This window comes from Neopelma chrysocephalum, unplaced genomic scaffold (genome assembly GCF_003984885.1).
Source record: "Neopelma chrysocephalum unplaced genomic scaffold, ASM398488v2 Primary Assembly neopelma1_91, whole genome shotgun sequence".
Lineage (NCBI taxonomy): Eukaryota > Metazoa > Chordata > Aves > Passeriformes > Pipridae > Neopelma > Neopelma chrysocephalum.
This window is the reverse complement of record NW_020897753.1, coordinates 4,249,770-4,269,965: the sequence shown is the minus strand read 5'-3', so window position 1 is coordinate 4,269,965 and position 20,196 is coordinate 4,249,770. Positions and strand designations below refer to the sequence as shown.

Here is a 20,196-nt window from a genome sequence, read left to right as displayed (position 1 = left end):
CACAGCCTCAGTCATTGCTCAGGCCACAGACACCACACAGAGAGACCCAACCCTGGTTAGGCACCTAAACTGCCACAGGGGTCCAATTTCTGGTTACACCCTGCTGGCAAAGTAGCACTAATTCAGTGGTGGTGCTCAAGTGTTGTGCAAATACATCTGGCACACTCCAGATACTCAACATGACTGATCAGTACCTGTGTTCATAAACTTAAAAGATTTATGGATTCTAGCAGTTAGATTCTAGCACTGACACTTGACTGTAGCACAGTCCTCCTTCCAGGCAAGGCCCCAGAAAAATTATTGATGATTTGAGCAGAAATTTCATCCAATTCGCTTCGTGACTGGCAAAAAACCAGGGAGGTGATTCACGAGACACCAGCACGGAAATGACATTCCAGGGGAGATGCCTTGTCCCGAGCTGAACCATAAATACCTTGTTGATCATGTTTAATGTGCACTCAAAGACAGCATCAAAGATCTGAGGTATTTCAGCAGTGATGTGCCCCCCCAGCTTGTTGACAATGATGGCCATGGTGCTGAGCACCTCGGGCTCCCGCGCCGCGGGCACGTTCCGCTGGTAGTCGATGAGAACTGCATCCAACAACGGAGGAACAAAGTTTTCAGCTACCTGATTGGAAGAGTAAACCGTGGTTATGCAGTGCAGCTCCGGAGCAAAGGCTCCGGCACGCGGTTCCTAAGGAAAAGTGGTGCCTGGAACTCAACGGGGAAGTTGAAATACGTTCCCATCCTCTGTATCCACCTTCCCACCGGGCTCTTAAACTTCCTTGATTCTCTCCAAGATCACCCTCAGCTAAAAACCTGAAGTGTCTCAAACAGAGCTAAGCTTACCTCTCCTTTCTATTTTACAGACCTCCTGAAGCAAGTTCTCCTGTGACCAACTGGTTCAGTCAACAGGACACAAACCAGAGCTCTTCCCAATTCCGCCTTAGGAGTTATTTGTACAAAAAGCATCTACTTACCATCTGTGGATCATTGGACCTGCTCACCCAGCCAGAAATTAGTTTTAGAGTTTCCCTTTTTACAGTCCTCATACTTCTAATCAAGGGCTGCTTTGTTACCATTTCACCTGGAAAATTTTAAAGCTTCAGTTAATCGTGTGAGGTGTGAAAAAAACAAAAATAGAAGATTAGGCTGATATTTACAGAACTGAGAATGCTTGATTTTTATATCCAAATTAAAGACTATTAAAGGCTTCCTTTGTCTTTAATCTTCACCAATTGTAAAAACATGCTCTGAGGTAACTGCAATCCCAGCAGCTGCTGGCCAAGGAGAACATCAGGCCAACAGTCCCAGCAACTGCTTCCTAAAATTCACTGTGCCTGACAAGGACAAATTCTGGCCATTAGAGCTGCTGAATGAAAATGGTATTGATTTCTCAGCCACTTTTCTTCTGAATTCTGAGAAGCTACTTCAAGGTAAAGCAGCTGCTCCGTTTCCAAGTTCCATTTAACATTCCCATTTCCAGGTATCATCATCTGCAGAGGCCTGAGAACCGCTCGGAACACAGAACTCAACAACTGACTCATTTCATCTCGTAATGAACCACCACAGAAGCACCTTCTGCTGAGACACCACAGGCCCTTATTTATCTGGTAAAAATAGCTATGTGAGGTAATTGATAATTCCTCCTCTGTGACTGAAAGCCTGGTTTATCCTGACTTTTGAGGCCTCTTCACTCGCAATTCTGCGACACAGCTTGGGAGCAGCAGAGTCTGGTACAAAACCTGCCAACAGCTTCTGAGGAAATGGCTGAGATTCTATTTACAGAGAGGCTTTTAACACCCAAAATCAGAGTCAGCTCCAAGAACACACACTACTTGGTCTCAGCAAGATGCCTATTAATTCTAAGTAAGCATCTTCACTGTTCTCAATCTTCCTTAAACCTTTTCATTCAGAGATATTTTTTCCTCCCTCTAAAACTGGGAGTTCTTTATTTCAATACAACAACTGGTGAAAAAAGAGACTGAAGCAAGCACTTTCAATTCTTTTCAACTTTCCCAAAGAGTAAATTCAAACAGTGACAATAACCTAATTGGGATGTTCTTTGAAAACTGAGGGCAGACACTGCTTACCCCCCATTTTTCAGGAAGAACCTGGAATTTCTTACCATTAGCCTGAATAGCTGCAGAAATATTTTCACTTAGGCACTTGTACACATTCAGCATATCTAAATAAATTCTTCCAAGCTGAATCACAAAGGGGTGGCCAACTGCTTTACATGCTCTCACATTGGTTTTCAGAATGCTACCAAGCTGCTTGACTGTTTCAGGATCCTTTAGGATATCAACATTCTGTTAAAAAAAGAAAGAGTTCATCTTGGTTAGTGAATACAACTGCCCTGTGGCTTTCAATGTAAAAACCTGAAGTTGAAACAATTTATCTTATACACTGCCTTAAAGAACACATCATTGACATTCATGGACTTTACATATATATATATTTTTATATATATACACTGCTCTTTATTTCATGGCACTTGCCAGTACCTACAACAGTCAGGATAAAAAACTTGAAATGATTTCATTCTGCTCATCTGCAGAAATATTTTTGCTGCAGTGGTACAAGCATTAGTCTAGTTACAGAAAGGGGAAAAAACCTAAGGAGATTAAGAAGGTGAAAAGAGAAGTGGCCCAAAGGAAATGCAGTGGAAATGGTCTTTTTTAAGAGGGAAGTCAGAGTAGGAAAAGTAACTCAAGCTCGCTGAAGTTTCAGCCTCTTAATTAGATTAACTGCAAATGGATTGTCTCTTGTGCAGTGTCAAGACTGCTGTTCTTTAAGTATTTTGAAAGACTGAAAGAGATGGAATGTCTAAGTAAGAAGATGCGCTTTACAGTATTTTTATATTATAACTTTCCTGTTATCCAAAAAGCAAACCCACTCAGCCAGGTGAAAGGCCTTTAAAAATCTACTGGGAAAAAAAAAATCTACTCTTGAGCAGTAACAAAAAAATCTGTGCTTTAGATCAGATTTAAATGAATATTTTGTCATTTAAGCCTCCTCTCTCAAAACAGCACTTTCATTGTCACGTCAATGACTGTTTTTAGCCATCATGTCGTGAGGTACACCCCAGCTCTGTGCACTTCATGTGAAAACATGCAAAAATAAACATTTAGCAGCTTTTCACCTGAACACTGAAGACATTCAGAACTTCTGAGCTCACCTTTGTTGCCTGCTGGATGATGCTGTCCCACACCTGGTTGGGCAGCAACATGTACTTTTCTATCAGGTGCTCCTGCACAGTCTGGTCTGTCTGTGCCCCGATCATGTATCCAACTGCTTCGTAAAACGTGTGCACCTGGGGGGGAGCAGCAGCACAGCAAACAGGGAGGTTAAAAAGGTTAAAAAGGAGGGAGGAAAAATTTTAAACATAGTCAGACATGTTTAAAAACTGGTTTCCATCGCTCCTGGAAAGTGCCTTTTTCCAGATGCCAGATCCACTCTGCCCTAAGTTTCAGTATGTTTATTGCAACGTCTCAGTGCGTGTCACATGTGCACTCTATTCTCCCTTCCAGGACACATTTCCCCTTCCCTTTTGGATTGGTCCTCATCCCCTCCTTCAAAAATACAGCCACTGTCCAAATATACTGTTATAATATAGTATTGCTCTTTCCCAAAGCAGAAGCACTAAGTTAGACTCGATGTCTTCTTTTCATGTTAAAATATTCAGAACTCAAAAATCCCAACTAAACAACACTAATTCCACTTCTCAAAGCAATCTGTGCTATTTGTCCCCTAACAAAAACCCAAGGAATATAATTCATCACTTGAAAAACCCCTGCCTTTCCCTAAGAAGCACCTTTCCATTAAGTCTTTAGGAATCCCCCACGCCACTGAACCAAACCTTACCTGCTGTGGCTGAAGGTCACAGATGATTGTGTTGATGTTGTTCAAGATTTCATCAATAAATGGCATCACCTCTCCCACCTGCACCTGGACAAAATGCCGGCGGCATTTCTGTGCTATTTTGATGAAGGTATCACAAGCCATGTCCTGGACACCATCGTGGGTTTCTAAAACAAATCAAGGCAATTATTGCTTTGTATTTTCACCTCTACACATGTCTATGTATAGGCATCTTTTTTTCTTAATAATTATAACAACAAATGAGAAAAAAAATCCAGATAATTACCATGCATAAATTCAAACAGCTTGTTGACTACTGTCTTCAAGAATTTCCAGTGAGCTCTCAAAAACCGAGGGTATTGACCTACTATATACATTATATTTGATGCAATAATGGCTTTATTGTCCTTTCCTCGCTTTTGTTCACACAGTCCCAGGAGATCCTGCAACACAACAGATTCTTGGTTTCCTCCTTAAGCTTGTCCAGTTCAATTAAAAGCACTTTAATATAGCTCCTTATAGGATTTTATGCTTAAAGTGGTTGCCATAATCAAGTTCAAAACCCAAATTAAGAAATAAAAAAAGCAAACGAGTGGTTTAAGATTGGGGTGATGAAATCATTTCAGTTTCAGACAAACCCAGATCACTATATTTTAAACTATAGAATCTCCATTTTACACATAACTAAAGATTCCTTCAGGGGGGATTTCCACAAGCCTCACAGTCCTCAGTACTGTCTGAGTGGTTGATATCAATAAAATACACACTTCACATCAAATAGAAGATATTAAACTAAATCTTCTGTATGAATTCAGATGACTTGTTAAAGGTCCATTACTCTTGTAAAAATATTACACACATATCTACAAAAATTTGAGTTTTATTAATGAATATACAGAAGACAGCAAAGGAGCACGTTGCTAGGCTAGTTAAAATAGTGGGTTATTGTGCCACTCTCCTGTATTTCATCAACAATCCCCTTCCAGCTCTTCTGCATCCCCAAAGAAAAGCATTTCACCATGAACTAAATTTCACCCCACGGAAAAGGCTGTTTGGATCAATGCATCCTTCATGGCTAACAAATTTATCAGCCCTAAATTCAGGACAAAAAAGATCTCCCACTCATTTATTCTCATCACCCTGCATTTACAAGGCAGCTTTCTAAGAACGCAGAGCAGCGTTTCTGTACACTTGGTTTCTTGAGCATCAGCTCTGAAGGGTGCCCAAGCTGCTGGTTCTGCTCCAGGATACCTTAATTACTGTAACCAGGAATCTCTTCTCGTCCTCTTCGTGCATCGCGCCGCTGATGGAGCCGATGGCCCAGCACAGGGTGTTCAGGTTTTTCCACGACCACTCTGTCCCATTCACTTGATTGTGAAGTTTTTCAGTCATAATTCGTTCTGTGTCTGCATAGTCCAGGTGTGTAAGATAAACTGAAAGGCATCAACGTGGAACAGGGCACATTTTAAAGCAGCAATTGGATCATAACTCCGTAAGCAGCTGAATAAAAATACAGTGAAACTATCAGGCAATTGCGATGCTCCTCTGCTGGACTCGGGGCAAAATTGGATAATTTAAACACAAATTTGTTGAAACTGTGTTTTAAAGATGGACAGTAAATTTTATTGAGTTTGCCTGCGTGTGATGTTTTGCTGAGATCCCTCAGAACAATGTGGAGAGTCCAAATCAATGAATGTCTCACATACCAGTCAAATCAGCAAAGCTGCCCAGTTAAATTATTACCCAAAGGCATCTGTACTGATGGTCTATAGGGAATATGGGATTGGCTTCCTATGGGGGACATTAAACAGCCTCTTTGCCTCTTTATTTCAGTGTTACCAAGTCTGCTGGTGCAATAACCCATGGATAACACAGAGTTGATGCTCCTGAACAGGCCCAGGTGGAAGATTCAGGTATCACAACTCAGACACTTGCATCAGCCCCTAATAGGATTAGTGTCTCCAATATACAATTCTAAATCCCAGCAAGTCAAGAGCAATTTAAGGCCAGGTTCAGAAATAGATTTTTACTGGACCACAGAAAACAGCTTCCACCACATTCTCCCTTTTTTTAAGTGAATCTTACAAGATAATACACTATAAGCAATATGAACCAAATCTGCATTTTCATATAAATAATCCCGTATCTGGAAATACAACCAAGGCTCAGGACATACAGTAATTGTTTTAATACAATAAATCAAATATTTAATACAATAGTACCAAAGTTTTTCACATTCCATACAAAAATGTGGACAATTAGAATAATTAGAACAATTAACCTTACACTGGCTGCACCTGCACCAAAAGGACAAGGGTGAGAATAAAAAAAATCCACATACACTTTGCATCTCACAGCTTTCCCACACACACTCCCAGTGCAAAAACCTGTTATTAAACACTCAGTGTTCCCATTTACACTTGATAAAAAATATTTAGTGTGAAAGTCTGGTGTCCTAAATATCTGAAAACTCTACTCCCCTCACTCCCTCAAGTTGCAGTTGGGACTCTGACATTTTTTACTTACCCCAAAACCCCCCTAAATGATCCCTGCAATCCACAGGCACAACAAATTCCAGCCAGTCCACTTACCCAATGTTTCTCTCATGTTTTTATACAAGTTTATGGAGTCTGTGTCCTTCATGAATTCCCGAACTACTTCCCCTTGATCGTTCTCCACAACCAGGACTTCCTCAGGCTTGGCCATGCGGCTCACCATGAGCAACCGGACCTGGGGGGAGGGAAAACGGAGTCCAGCTCTCACACAAAAGCACTCACAGCATTCCCAGAGTTTCCACAAGTGTTTACAGAGCACTCTGGACAGGTAGTCTCAACCATTTAAATGTCATATATCCAGCTCACATAGAAATTCTACAGAGAAATATCAGAGCCTGCTGACTTCTCTCTCTCTCTCCATGAACAAGCTGAGTAGTTAAAAAACCCCAACTTATGAAGTAGATAAACTTTTTAGATTCAAAATGCATGTCATAGTAGGGGTCTTTTAAAGATCACTTTTCATAAACGCAGAGGTTTTTAATCCAAGTGTAACACTCCAGCCTTTCTGTTAAAAGAAACACTTTTAACACTGATTTATTTTAAAATTAAGTCTTATTTTAAGTATCTTAAAAAAGCTGAAACACCATACTAACTCTTGTTATACAGTGGTGTCACCTTAAGTATTTTCACAATTGCAGCTGATTACAGAACTAGAGTTGAAGCAACTACCAACTACTCAAAGAAGGGGGAGTTTTCTTAGCATGAGGCAAAGTCTTTACTTCACCAACAGTATCTGGATCTTTCCAGTGCCTTTTCTTAAGCCTGGATTACCTTGGACAAAACAGGCAGGTAAAGCTGCCTCCTTGGAGGAACATCGAAGTGTTGGCTCCCCGAAAGCAGCGGAGAGGCGGATGTTGAGAACGGACTTTCCCTGTAGAGCTCAGCAGCCAAATGGTTCCAGTATTCGAGACAAATCTTGAAAATTTCAGTTTCTTCAACTTCTGATACCAACAACATGTAATGAAGAGCCTGGAAAAGTGTGTGGTTTAAACAGCCCATTACTGATTATTTATCCACATTGCTTCAGGTTCGGTTATTCCCAATCCTGATAAAATGCCAAGAGTTTGGAAGGAGAGGCAGCAGCATTGCAATGACATTATTTACAAGTCAGAGTCGTGACTGGCAGAGCGATTCACAGACAAGGAGTTCTGTCAATTATTGTTATTTTCAAAGCGTGTACGAATTCTTAGAACTGAAGGAGCCTAAAGACATCTCAAAAAATGCCATCACCAAAGCAGCCTGTTTGGAAATTATCAAACCCGGGGCCTCTGGAGCTTCTGCAGGGCATTGCCAGAGCCTCAAAGCCCTCAACAGCTGGTGTCAGTGATTGCTATTCTCAACACTATTACTGCTGCTTTGTTCTGGATCCTTTTACCCTGCAATACTGCTCCTTTGCTTCCCACAGAACTCATCTACCAGGACACTTTCAACTTCTTTACAGACAGAACAACAAGAGCAGGTTGAGAGGGGAAAGCCACCGATGCAATTCTGACAAGCTGAGACACCAACCATAGAAATCAGAGCTACACAGACAAACATTTTTTGCCTAAGCTTATTTTTCAGTTCCCTGGTGATAAAATCTGAAGACATTTTCACAGCTCAGGTACTAGAACAACTTGCAATGTTTTAGAAGATAAAGATCTTATTGAGCATTAAGAAAGGGATTTAAAACAGCCATACACACATTTTACACACATCAATTCCTCTTGGTAATTTCACTTGGAATAACTGATGTAGCTTCCTTCACTAGTCCAATGAATCTGTGGAACAACTTCAGGAGATCTGCTGCATCCAAAGTGCAGGAATGAACAGGTTAGAATGACCTGTACCAGGTTCTGTTATACCAGAATGTATCAAGTTAAATCTGCAGCCATTTTAGGCCAGCCTGAGTACTTTGTTAAACATCACAACATCCTAAACAAGACTACAGTTGTTGAGAATCAAGCTTCATAAACACCTGTTTTAAAGAAGAATTTAACATAGTTATGCTGACAAGGAAGGAGGCCAATACCCAAAAACTGCACTTTGATGTGCACACAATTGCAAAGGACATGCAACAGCTTCAGGCATTTAAACAGGTCTTTCTAATACAGCAGCAACCTGAGCCTTGAGATGTGCTCACCTCATTCCCAGTTATCCTGAACACTTACTACCTGCCAATTCCAGAATTATCTGGGAACTGCTGGCAGTTGTTCTTTTAAACTAAAAAAGTGATACCCTTCAGTTCTAAATGAGCTACAATTTGATATTTGCAACCAAATTTATTAAGGGTCAGGGTGGAGTACAATGATTTAAAATTTGCAGTGAGCGTGAAAACACACTTGCTTACATTTTTAAGCTGGATAAAGCAAGGAACTTACCTCCATTAGTGTTTCCCTCAGATTTAATCTTTTCTCTATAAGCAGCCCGTGTTCCTTGAGGAAGGTGCAGAGGAACAAACTGAGATTCTGGATGAAGTTCTGTTCATCATCTTTGCCATTCGAGTAAGCAAGTCGGATATTGGTATTTAAAGGAAGCATCTAATAAAAAGGATGGAGGCACAATCAAGAATTTCCCTTTTTATACAGAAGAACTATTGTGTATCAGCAAATATTTTGCTCTTTTAAGAAAAAAAAAAGATCTTCTGTTTTTCATGCAGAACCTCCCAGCGTTGCAAAGAGAGGAAAAAACTGTCAAAAAACCCCTTTAACCATCTACTTGTGATGCAAATACAATGAGGAAAGTTACAGACTCATGTACCTGAATCTGAACTGCTCAGAAGGGAATCATCAAATTATATAAAATTTCATGTATGGTTTTATATGATAGATGTTCCAAGAATTAAATAGCAACTTAAGAGTGTTGGGTCAGTTTAAGTGTGAAGAAACACATTTTGTTGTGCCTCTCTCCACTTTCTGCATCAGACAGTCCAAGTGCTCAAAATTAACTAATTAATCAAACCAACATAGCTGCAAATGAGTCACAAAAATACACTCAGCATCTTCTGATCACGCCACAAATACCAGTGAAGAACAATATTTGTCCTATCAGGAAATCTGATCTAATGGATGTAAACTTGTCAACTGCAGTAGGTCCTACAGAAACCGGTTTTGGGGCAGTCAAAGAGAGATTTATTAAAAAAAAAAACCCATTACCTGTTTTAACTGCATCATGGTCAGTGTAAAAAGTGTTACAAATTGTTCTTCATATTGGCTTACACTGACCCCTGCAATCTCTGTGAGGCACTTCAAAGAGACGTTTCGAAACATGGGAACATTTAAGAACTGTTGAGAAAAGAAAAATAAAGAGAGTCACAGAAGTGTTACACTCAAAAAAAATGAAACACAAGCTGCAGAAAAGTTAAGAGGAGTCTTTTTTTTTGCAAGAGTACCTTGTATATTAGTGTGCTGATTAACTTGGTCTCAAATATATATCCCAGAGGAATCCAGTTCAGAAATCGTAGCAAAGTTTCCAAAGTTGCGTGGACTAAGGGAGCATTTTGGGAGTTTTCCTGGAAAGGACCAGCAGTGTTTATGACATTGTGACACTGTTTGGCAGGAGAGGGGCAGAATTTTTAAAAACATCAGTCAAGAAATAGGACTTACCATCACAAACTGACACAGTTGAAATATCTGAGAGAATTCATTGCACATGCTGTAAAAAAAAAAATAAATTAAAAATTAAGCATTGCCACATCATAAATCAAAATATCTATGCACACAAAACAGGTCCTGAAGACCTATGTCTTGCATTCACAAGCCACCTGGCTTTTACCTACTTTCATGGTAATAATGCATGTTTTGAAATAGCTTGAAGCCTGTGCCTGCAAATTCTGGCTTAGGGAATACAATCTGTTAGAAGGGGAGGAACCACCAGTCAACAGGTGCTACTTGCAACAAGGTAGAAATCCCTGCCTGTACAAGAGTTAGATATCCCTGCTTTAAAGAAAAACCAGCTCTCTGAAATGGAATTAAGACCTCTGTAGGTGTTCACACAAAGTGAGAGCAACTGAAACAGCAGCAAGCACAAAGTCTGCCCTGTTAATTAAGCTTATATATATATATACTTGCCTGTCTTTCAAATGCTTAGCTTTTACTTGAGTGATCTGGCCACTGGAAAAATCAAACACCTCTTCACTCAAGAGTTTCAGGATGACCATGTTGTTCTGACAGAGGCTCTCACTAGTCCTGCTGGCTCCCACAATGTCACTTATAAAGGTCGGCCAGTGCTTCGGCCACTCCTGTTTCAAGATCTGCCAAGCGAAGCAGCCAAAGGTGAGACAGACACGCGTGGCAAAGGCAGAGATTTAACAGCAAGACTCAAAACTTTAGGAACTCCAGCTCACCTGAACAAGAATCATATTCAGTTTGCCAATATACACTTTCTCTTTCTGCAGGAGAGAAGAGACCAGTCAGGTAATGCTGTCCAATACTCCCCTCCCTCGTCCTCCCCTCAGAAGGATTCACTTACTTCTACACATGTTGGGTCAGATGAGGTCTTGATAATTAGGCCGACAACGTATTTTTTAATACCTGCAGGAGAGGTAGGAAATTATTTTCAAGTATGCCACATATCACTGGTGGGGTTACAAATATTTCTGATTTCAGACCCTTCGTGTTTCTTAAAAAGAAACCCCTCTCAGGACCGTATTTGTATGTGTCAGTGAGCTGAATGAAAAAAAATTCACCTTTATCAATTCTGCCAGAGGATATTTCGGATGTACAAAATTAGTAAATTCTAGTTTATTGCCTTTTTTTTTTTTTTGCTTACACATCACTCATTTGGTTATAGTTCTTCCAAAGGTGTTTTTAAATGATTTTAGAGTTTTCAGCTCCACCACAGAACCAAAAAAACCCACGATGGTAAGAAGCTACATGGCCTGAGGTTTCATTTTGCCACCTAATGCTCAGGTCCCTTCTCACCATTAACCTCTCAACTACTGCAGCCACGGAAACAATGGCTTTCCAAGTGACTTTTCATCCCAAAACCATGTGAATCCCAAGGAAAGGAGGATCTGGAGTCATGACCTTGGTGAATATTCCAGCAGTTCCACTCCAACCCGGCTCTGACCCCACGACCCATCTGAGCACTCCGGGGATTAAACCCTCCAAACTGGGCAAGTGTTTTCTTGCCATAAGGAAGCGACAGCCCAGAATAGGTGGATGTTTTGCCATTCAAATCCATGAACCCAAAAATCTGCTTTCAGATCATTTCTCCAGCAAGACAATCAACTGACTCATGCAGGCAACATGTTGAAGATTCCAGAAAAAATTGTCACTGTAAGAGTGCCTTATGCTGAAGGCATAATCCACTGTGTTAAGTTTTAAAAACTTGTCTAAGATTTCAGCAAATTTAATAATTTTTTTTTTTTTTTTGCATTTCAGGCCTAAAGCAAGAGGATTAAAAGAGACAGTTTAGTAATTGCATTCCCATGAAATCTGGCAAAACCAGATCTAGACTTTGAGGCATTAGATAGGAACCAGACAGGAGCTGTTCTGCAGGTAGTTCCAATTAGAAATGAAACTATTCATCATCATCAACTGGGATCAATCCACACTACTCCAGTTATTAATAAGTAGCACTGTCAGTCCCTGGGTAAGAGTTATTACCAAGCTCTAGTCTGACATCATAGGCCTGTCCTAGTGTTTTAAAGCTAAAAAATAAACACACTTTGCTGAAGCATTACAGCAATTCACAAATGAGATATGAAAGCCACCAAAATAGGATGGAAATAGGTTTGCAGAGCCAGAAACTAAACTATTATAACTGTCTGCCAAACCACTAAGGGAAACCTACTGTTGCAACTCTTTGCATTTCAAAAAGGAATTAAAAAGTTAATATTGTTCTAAGAGTTCTGACTGCTAATTTATGTTATTTTCCATCTTGCTGCATTGATGGAATTGTGCTGTTCAGGAACAATTTGAATATTATGCTACCACTGATCTGGCCTTAAGACCAGCAGACACAAACAGCTGCTCTGCTCCACAGCCTGTCCATCAAGACAATAAAAATAAAAGCAAAAATGGTCCCCACAGCTCAAAAGACAACCTACAAACTGTGCTCCTTTTTATGCTGCAGGCTGCTGAGGTCTTCCAATGAGCAAAGTCACATTCCTAATCCCTTAAAAGCAGCAGCTATCCAATTCTCTAATGCTCTTTTTGGCTTAAATGTAATTTTCTATTTTTTTTTTTTTTTTTTTTTTTACCTCAAGTGGTTCCTGCTCCACATTTAATAACTCATTTCTTTATGGTCCCATAGGAAAGATAATTCTCAGCAGAACAAATATATGTCAGCTTTGCCTTCTGACAAAAATCAACACGCAGGCTCATTACCATTTTTCAGCAGGACACATGCAAAAAAAAAAAAACTGCTCCAGGGTAGAAAAGTCCATGGGATGTGCTGAAAGTGTTTTAGGAACTTAAAGGGAGGGAGGCAGCCACACAACCACTGCCTAGAAGGTCTCCCTCCACCACAAGCAGCTGAACGAGTTTGAAGGTGGCAACAACACAACTGCCAAGTTCAGACCCTTCCCTGAGCCAAGCAGGAAGAGCCAGAGACATTCCTGGAAAACAGAGCTTCCAATAAAACAATAAAACACAACACACCAACCACAATACCCAGGGCACGCTTAATGTTCTTTAAAGACCAGCTGATGTTACGACTGCACTGAACTCACAACAACCTGCAAGCAAAGGGAGCAGATCCTGTTTCCCATTCCAGAACTTTCACTGCAACAGAACTGGCAGTTCTACCACCTGCTCAAGTTCAAGGGCTAAACTGGGAGAAAAATAGAGTTACCAAGGAAGTTCAGTAGTTAAAACCTTTCTTAAACAACTTTGATGTCTCAGCTAAGCTGGCAGGGAAGTGTCCAGGTGAGGAACACTTTTATCAGCAGCAGATGATCAAAATATGTTCCAATTATCAGAAGGGCTGGACATGGTCACTGTCACCCCTCTGGTGGCATTTTCTAATAAGTGAAGCACAAGAAGTACTTGAATACAAAGTACAAAAAAAAAAAGGGAGGACAGAGCAAGGACATGAACTCAAGGCCTTACAGAACATTCCTGGATGTACATTAGACACTGAAGTGCTTCTGTGAAAGTTCCTTGTCTCCAGAGAGGCAAACATGCACTAGAACTGAAAACTTCCCAGAGGGAAAGTTGTTTTCCCAGGTGAGCCTGAGCTGTGCAATGGTTTGAGCCGAGCTGGGACAGTGAGGAACATCAGCTTATCCAACATCAGCAATTTCTGGGGTCTAAACCTGAGGAATATCCTACAGTTTAACCTTTGGATGTGCTCTGACAAGCAATGACATCTCATGTACCCTCTGCACCCTGAGCACAGGAGTTCCTGCCGTGCCCAAGCACAGCAGGTAACCAGGAACTCACACACAACCTTTTCTACGGAGCACAAACATTTCACAAGTGTTGAAAGTTCCTCTGGCTGGTGCTGTAGATATGAGTTCACGCTAATTTTCATGCTAATTTACTAAAATTAATAAATTCTCTGCTTATGTTAAAGAATAATAGGCATAAATGAAGCAGGTGGGCAACGTAACTCAGTGTTATTTTGCAACCAAAATTAGAATTTCAAATGCTAAAGCCGAGTTGTCCCCTCTGGGGATGTTTGTATGCATTCACACTTGCACTAAGCTGTTTAAATAGTCCCAAAATGTGGTTAAAATACCATCTTATTTTTAGTCTTGAACAATGTTTTCCCATGTTGTCCCAAAAATCATCTTTGCCTTTAGTGGTGAACCAAATCAAGCCATAATCTCTTTGCTTTAAAACAGCAAAGTCATGAAAACTCTGGAAAAGAGTCTGTCTTCCCACACAGACACAGAAGTGCCATGTAGCTCGTTCCCCCTTCATTACACAGAGAATTAAAAACCATCTCTTCACGAAGCCAGGCCAGAAATTTCCATTAAAATATCCAATCACTCCACAGAAAAACCTCTTCTACAGCAGCTTCCACTACATCAAAAGCTTTACTCTCAACTCCAGGGCCTTCCTGGGAGACACTGAACTGCCTCTCTCCGAACACTTCTCATTTTGAAACGAATAAAAAGAAAAAAAAAAGCAAGTGAGAAGTTGTACAAGCAATTTGAGTTTCATAATGAAGAAGTGCTTATTCACTGCAACTCCAAACACTCCAGACAAGCTCCCTCTCTGTTCACAGGAGCAGAATTTCATTTCACAATGCAGGATTAATGAAATGTATCACTGAACTGAGGACCAGGAATCCTTTATTCCCAGGCAGGTTTTCACACTGTCACAAAATCCTTTTGAGACCACAGCACTTTAATAAATGCCATCCTTTGTGAGTATTATGCAACAATTGACTCCAAAGGATAGCAGAGTTTAAAGCAATTTCATATCACCTCAATAAAGTGAGAACTTTGGCAGTGATGGCACAATACCCTGGAAACAAGCCAAGTTCAGCACTGTTTGGGATGTTCTGGAATATGTCACTCCCTGAGCGAGGCCTGAATGAAAACCACATGACATCATTTGTGTACATGTGAGAGCCATTCCAAGCACTCCCTGGAGGACTAAATAAATCACAAAATCGAGTCTAAGCCATCACTCTGGTCTGTGACCAAACTTGTCTCAAGGCCGAACATGAATTTCGCCCCTTAAACTCCACTTTTGTCTACAAAAGCCATTGGTTCAAACTGCCAACTCCAAAAGCAAACAAGAAAGAAAAAAAAATAAATCCAGAACAAAAAGCAGAGTAATCACATCAGTATTTTAGAATTGTAAACTGATTGTTCTGCCCAGTTTCTGCTTTATAATTATGGAAAGATACAAATGAACTTTTACAATTCTCAAACAACAATACCTGAGGAACAGAACAACTTTTCACTGAAGTTTAAAAAGGTAGCAGGGAAAGCTCAAGACCAAGAGGTGTTTTAAAGTAAAAGCAAACTTCAGAACTGAGCTTCAAGCCTAAAGAACACACCTGAAGAAAGCATTTTCCTACTTGCACCTGGAATTCCAGGCTGGAAGCTGAATCCTCCCAGCACTCAGACAGAAGCAGCAATAAACCTCTGGCTAAACTCAAGTCATTCTGATGAACAACCTGAGGTACAGCTGAGAAAAACAAACAAAAAAAAATCTAAAAATAAAGTTACAGTTCAGGCTCTGTAATTAACAACATTGTTTTATTTCCCTCAATGAGTTTCAGGGAAGTTGTTTCAAAAACTTTTTCATTCACTGACCCTTTAATTCAGTTCTGCTCTTGACTTCAACTCCCAAAGACTACAAAGGGGGAACAGCATTTTTCTCATAAATGTATTTACTTTCATCCGAACCAAGAGGAAGATTTGTCAGGTGCATTTACTACACAAATCAAACAGATATGTAGAAGACATCTTTTATAAATTAAGATATGAGGTAAAACTAATAGATTTGAACCCTGCATGATTTCCTTTGTCACTGAGCATTCCTTTGTTTCAGTTTCCTGCACACACATTTCATTAGTTACACTTCAAACAGGAAAATCCTGTCAACCAAAGAACAGCTGGAGTCAAGGAAACCTCAATTTACAATCTGCCAGGTAATCAAACCACCTGAATGAGCTCTGCAGCAGTTCTTTTGTACCAGCCAGTACCATCAGCCAAAAATAATAAAAAAAAATATCAAAAAACCACCACCACAGACCAGATTAAACTGGATTAGAGATGGAACAGATTCTGCCTCCCACATCACTGAGGCCAGGATGGATCAAATGCCACAGCACAGGAAATACATTTGGTTCTTCTTCTGCTGATGTACAGGAGAAACCACAAGAGGAAAACCCAGCTAACCCAGTTCCCCTAAAACAGCAGGAAGGATTTTTTTCCTCTCTGGAGGTATGGAAGTCAGGAAAAGTGAGAATAAATACTCCAAGTTGATTGCACAGCTACAGACAGTAACTTTATTTTGCATTGTAACATATCAATCTCTAGTTATGACAGTTCTTGACCTCATCCACCACCACTTCTCAGCTATTCTATGCACTTGAGTGTCTCTAAGACTTAAAATTACTGGATTACATCCTGGATCTGGCACTTGTTCAGTTCCAAACTATCAAGTAAGAACATCTCTCTGTCATCTATTCTACCACGACTCCTTCCTTTCTTCCTGCTCTGCTCCCCCAGCAAAAAACTTGGAGGGGAACAACTTCCAAATGCTGAAACTATAAGTGCTCAGTCAGGAGTGCAACCAGATACTCTAATTATTAAAAGCACACAAAAGAGTTAACTTTAGTTAACTAAGGTGCTGTTTTAGTGTCTCAAAAGGGCACAGCAGTGTCTGAGCCTCAGCTGATGCTGTTCCCTAGAAACCTTCCAGTCAAACAGCAGAATGAATGGAAACTCTAAACTCCACTTTCACTTTTGCTTTCCCCTTTATCTGTGGGATGGGGGGAAAGGTGAGTGGCAAGCACAAAAATGTGAAAGTCTCTCTCTACACATATTTTCATCACCATTTACCCTTCTGTTTTAAATAATATAGTTCAGGACCTAAGCACTGGCAGCAAAAATTTAATAAAAGCTCACGGCAGAACACAGAGATTTGGAGTAACGTTAGTGAGTTCCAAAAGCAGCCTCTAATAAAAAGCCAAGTATAGAATGGTGACAACATTCAATATCAAGAATTTAAAGCGGTTTTGAAGTCCAAGTTATGATGATTTGGCAGAAAACCATTTGAATAAGCACCAATCCTGTACCACTGAGGCACCTCCATCTACTACAGCCAACAGTTAAAAGCCAGCACACACGTAAGGGAGGTAAAAAAATTCACAAACTAAACAGTATTTATTTTAAGACTTTCAGATTCCTTGCAGTGATGGGAGAATGCAGGTTAATTACCATCCACTGCACCAATTACAGCAATCTATACATAACCTGTATATACACTCACATGCATTAAAGCCAACTTTGTAGGATCACACTGCCTAAAATGAGTGACCATTAATAGGTAAAACTGTGCATTTCCTCAGTGTTTCTATTTTAAAATAATTCAAAAAGCTTACACAGATCTACACATGCTCCCAGGTGGAGCACAGAGTCTACCAGGACATGACAAGAGCCCTGCTGGGGTTGCACACACAGCCCAGAGAGGCTGAAGGAAACCCCCTGTGCCAAGAACAGAAAAATCAGAGCCTCCACCTCCAAACCAGCAGCTCACCTCAGATGTTTCAAAACCATCAGTCACACCTTTCTCCCAAATTTACAGAATTTCAGGTGCTCACCACCCCACTGAGATCACAATCACAAAAAGGAAAGATGTGGTTTCATCATCCAGAAAAGCTCAGGTAATCTCACAACAGGACAAAAAGTCACTAAAATTGTATTTGAAGCTGAAAATTACTTACACAGGTACTGACAGTCTGAATCTCAGTTAACACACAAAGTTAGGAGGAAAAGAAAAATCCCTCCCTACCTTCGCACTGGTTCCTTGGAAGAATCTTCCATCTCGTTTTTATCACATTTTCCAAGATTTGCAGCCCATAATACTGAAATTGGAGAAGAACAAAATGTGAGCACATTACTGTAGGACTAACCAGCTTTCAGGACTCTCATTCAATCAGACATTCACACTTAACATCTAAGGCTTCAAGATTATTAAGCTAACAATTTTATTAAAAAAATATACGTCTATTCACCCATTTACTGAGGTTTCATGCATTGTATTTTCTTGGTTTATTCCTGGCTATACTATGTCCTGCTGTTTGATCATGCTCACACCAGGAGGGGGGAAAACCAATAATGACAAGCCCTCTGGCAGACAATTTTGGATATCTGGAGAAGCAGCAGCCAGATATGAATTTGCATCATAAATGACTGCTCCTATGTCTGAGTATTAACACAACCAGGCTCCTAAAATATTTAGCAGCTTGGATGGTGTCTCAAGCTTCCTATTGTTCCTCTAAGAGCTGGAAAAAAAAGAAATCTTGTCTTAGCATCACATGTCCTGACACTGGCACTTCCTAAAGAAAAGTATTTCCCAAACTTCACTGGTGTGTTACTTTAGGAACAGCAAGACAACCCACAGGTTTATTTTATTTCAATACCCACCCCAATATGGCAGCTATTTCTACTATTTAAAGATGAACTTTTGTGCTCAGTCAAAGAACAATTAAAAAAAAATGTGAATAAGCTCTTGGAAATCATTTTACCTTTCAGGAATTCCTTCCTATGGAACCCGTTATGTTTGCCCAGAAATCAGTAAAGGCCATTTCCCTCTGCCCATTTGTCCCTACTGCCAACTCACAGTAACAGGGAAAGGAGTTTGTGATGATATCAAAGAACTTTTAATTAGTAAAACCCCATTAGCATGAATGGACAGGAGAGAAAAGGGGACGAGGAGCTTCCCCTTCACTTTATCTGCAGTGGATTAGGAAGAGAAAAAAAAAAAGAAAAAAAAACAAAACAAAAACACATCACATCAAATGCCTGAAAGGTAAACTCGAGTTTTCACAGTTCAAAGTTTGGCTGAGAATAAGAGTTCCTCTTTAAAATGGTTAGTTGTTACACAAAGTAGGATCAGTAGCATTTCGACCAAAGGGATCATGGAAACTTGGGTTTCGTTACAAAAAACACAATGTAGGCTGTCCCAACCTACATTGCATTAAAATGGCATTTTTGCTGTTCTCATCTTGACATAACCTCCAGCCCTTTGCTTCTCTACCTGACCCCACTTCCCAGGAGAGATTCCACGTGCACATCCTGCATCTGTAAAAGATTCTGTCACCTTCCAAAATCTTGGGCACCAAGAAAAAAAAATAATCATGGACTACAGAAAGTTGGCAGGGTAATTTTTTTCCTCCATGGCCAGCAGCAAAAGTTTATCAACTAGATTTTAACCTGTAATTTGACTTAACTGACAGAAAAGCTAAATGAAATAATGGGAATTTTCATGAAAAAAACCCCACACATTCTTAAGCCAAATGCTTCTCAGGAAGTGATTTCAGCCCCTGCTGTAAATTTTTAGACACATCTGCAACTGATCCAGGCTCACAATATAAAATATATTTACAAAAGCCCCTAATAGTGTTGACAGGATGAATATTTACATCAGACAGCGCTAACTTTCCTGAGGCAGATCTGAACCCTAATTAAATGTCTATATTCTATAGGCACACATTAATATTTCTTTCAGGTGACTGCTAACCAAAAATGCTAATTTTGCTCTCAAACTTCTTTCCATAAGTGAACTTAATAACCAGCTTATTATTAGCTTAATCACCATTACCCAGAATGGCAAGTCTAGTTTAACTCTACAAAAGCACCAGATGACCAAGGTTAAATGAAAAGCCTGAGGACAAACTAAGGACAGAACTCATCTTTAAGTCTTTTTTTTTTTCCCCTACTTGGTATTTCCTCGAGTCAAGAAAAGGACAGGCACCTCCAGCAATTTGCCACACCTATCCCTCATTATCTGCTCAAATATCTCATTTGGATTCATGGACCTTAACCCCTGAACCAGGTTCATGCTGTCGAGGTTTCTACTCCTTTTCTACGTGTGTGACTTCAGCTCTGCCCTCTGCAGTGTCCTGTTCACCTCTTCCTCAGGCCTAAAAATACTCATTTTTCCTTGTGCTCACATATAAAACTGAACAGCAGCAGGAATAAAGAAAACTTTGCATACAACCTTCACCTGCACCTCCTTCTTGCCATACCATGTTGGAAGGTTCTGCCTAAACATCCTGAAAGGTTTTTTTACTTCGTTTTTCAGCTTCATTTGACTTGGTGGTTCTAATTTTTTGTATTTCCCTGACAATTAAGATACACCAAGCCCAAAAAAGTCACTGA

General features: G+C 40.1%; 1 protein-coding gene across 3 annotated transcripts in view; it reads right to left on the bottom strand.

Moving 5' to 3' along the window:
* XPO1 (exportin 1) overlaps positions 1 to 20,196 on the bottom strand; it is a 34,063-nt gene that overhangs the window by 3,779 nt on the left and 10,088 nt on the right. For all 3 annotated transcript variants that reach the window (XM_027693248.1, XM_027693250.1, XM_027693249.1), the window contains exons 4-20: positions 17,825 to 17,897; positions 10,869 to 10,930; positions 10,744 to 10,788; positions 10,469 to 10,650; positions 10,004 to 10,052; positions 9,790 to 9,909; positions 9,554 to 9,682; positions 8,780 to 8,938; positions 7,191 to 7,388; positions 6,456 to 6,594; positions 5,116 to 5,297; positions 4,151 to 4,307; positions 3,868 to 4,031; positions 3,182 to 3,316; positions 2,129 to 2,312; positions 981 to 1,087; positions 434 to 628 (exon numbers count right to left, since the gene is read on the bottom strand). In XM_027693248.1, coding sequence (XP_027549049.1) covers positions 434 to 628; positions 981 to 1,087; positions 2,129 to 2,312; positions 3,182 to 3,316; positions 3,868 to 4,031; positions 4,151 to 4,307; positions 5,116 to 5,297; positions 6,456 to 6,594; positions 7,191 to 7,388; positions 8,780 to 8,938; positions 9,554 to 9,682; positions 9,790 to 9,909; positions 10,004 to 10,052; positions 10,469 to 10,650; positions 10,744 to 10,788; positions 10,869 to 10,930; positions 17,825 to 17,897 — 2,280 coding nt within the window. The remainder of the gene's footprint in view (positions 1 to 433; positions 629 to 980; positions 1,088 to 2,128; positions 2,313 to 3,181; positions 3,317 to 3,867; positions 4,032 to 4,150; positions 4,308 to 5,115; positions 5,298 to 6,455; positions 6,595 to 7,190; positions 7,389 to 8,779; positions 8,939 to 9,553; positions 9,683 to 9,789; positions 9,910 to 10,003; positions 10,053 to 10,468; positions 10,651 to 10,743; positions 10,789 to 10,868; positions 10,931 to 17,824; positions 17,898 to 20,196) is intronic.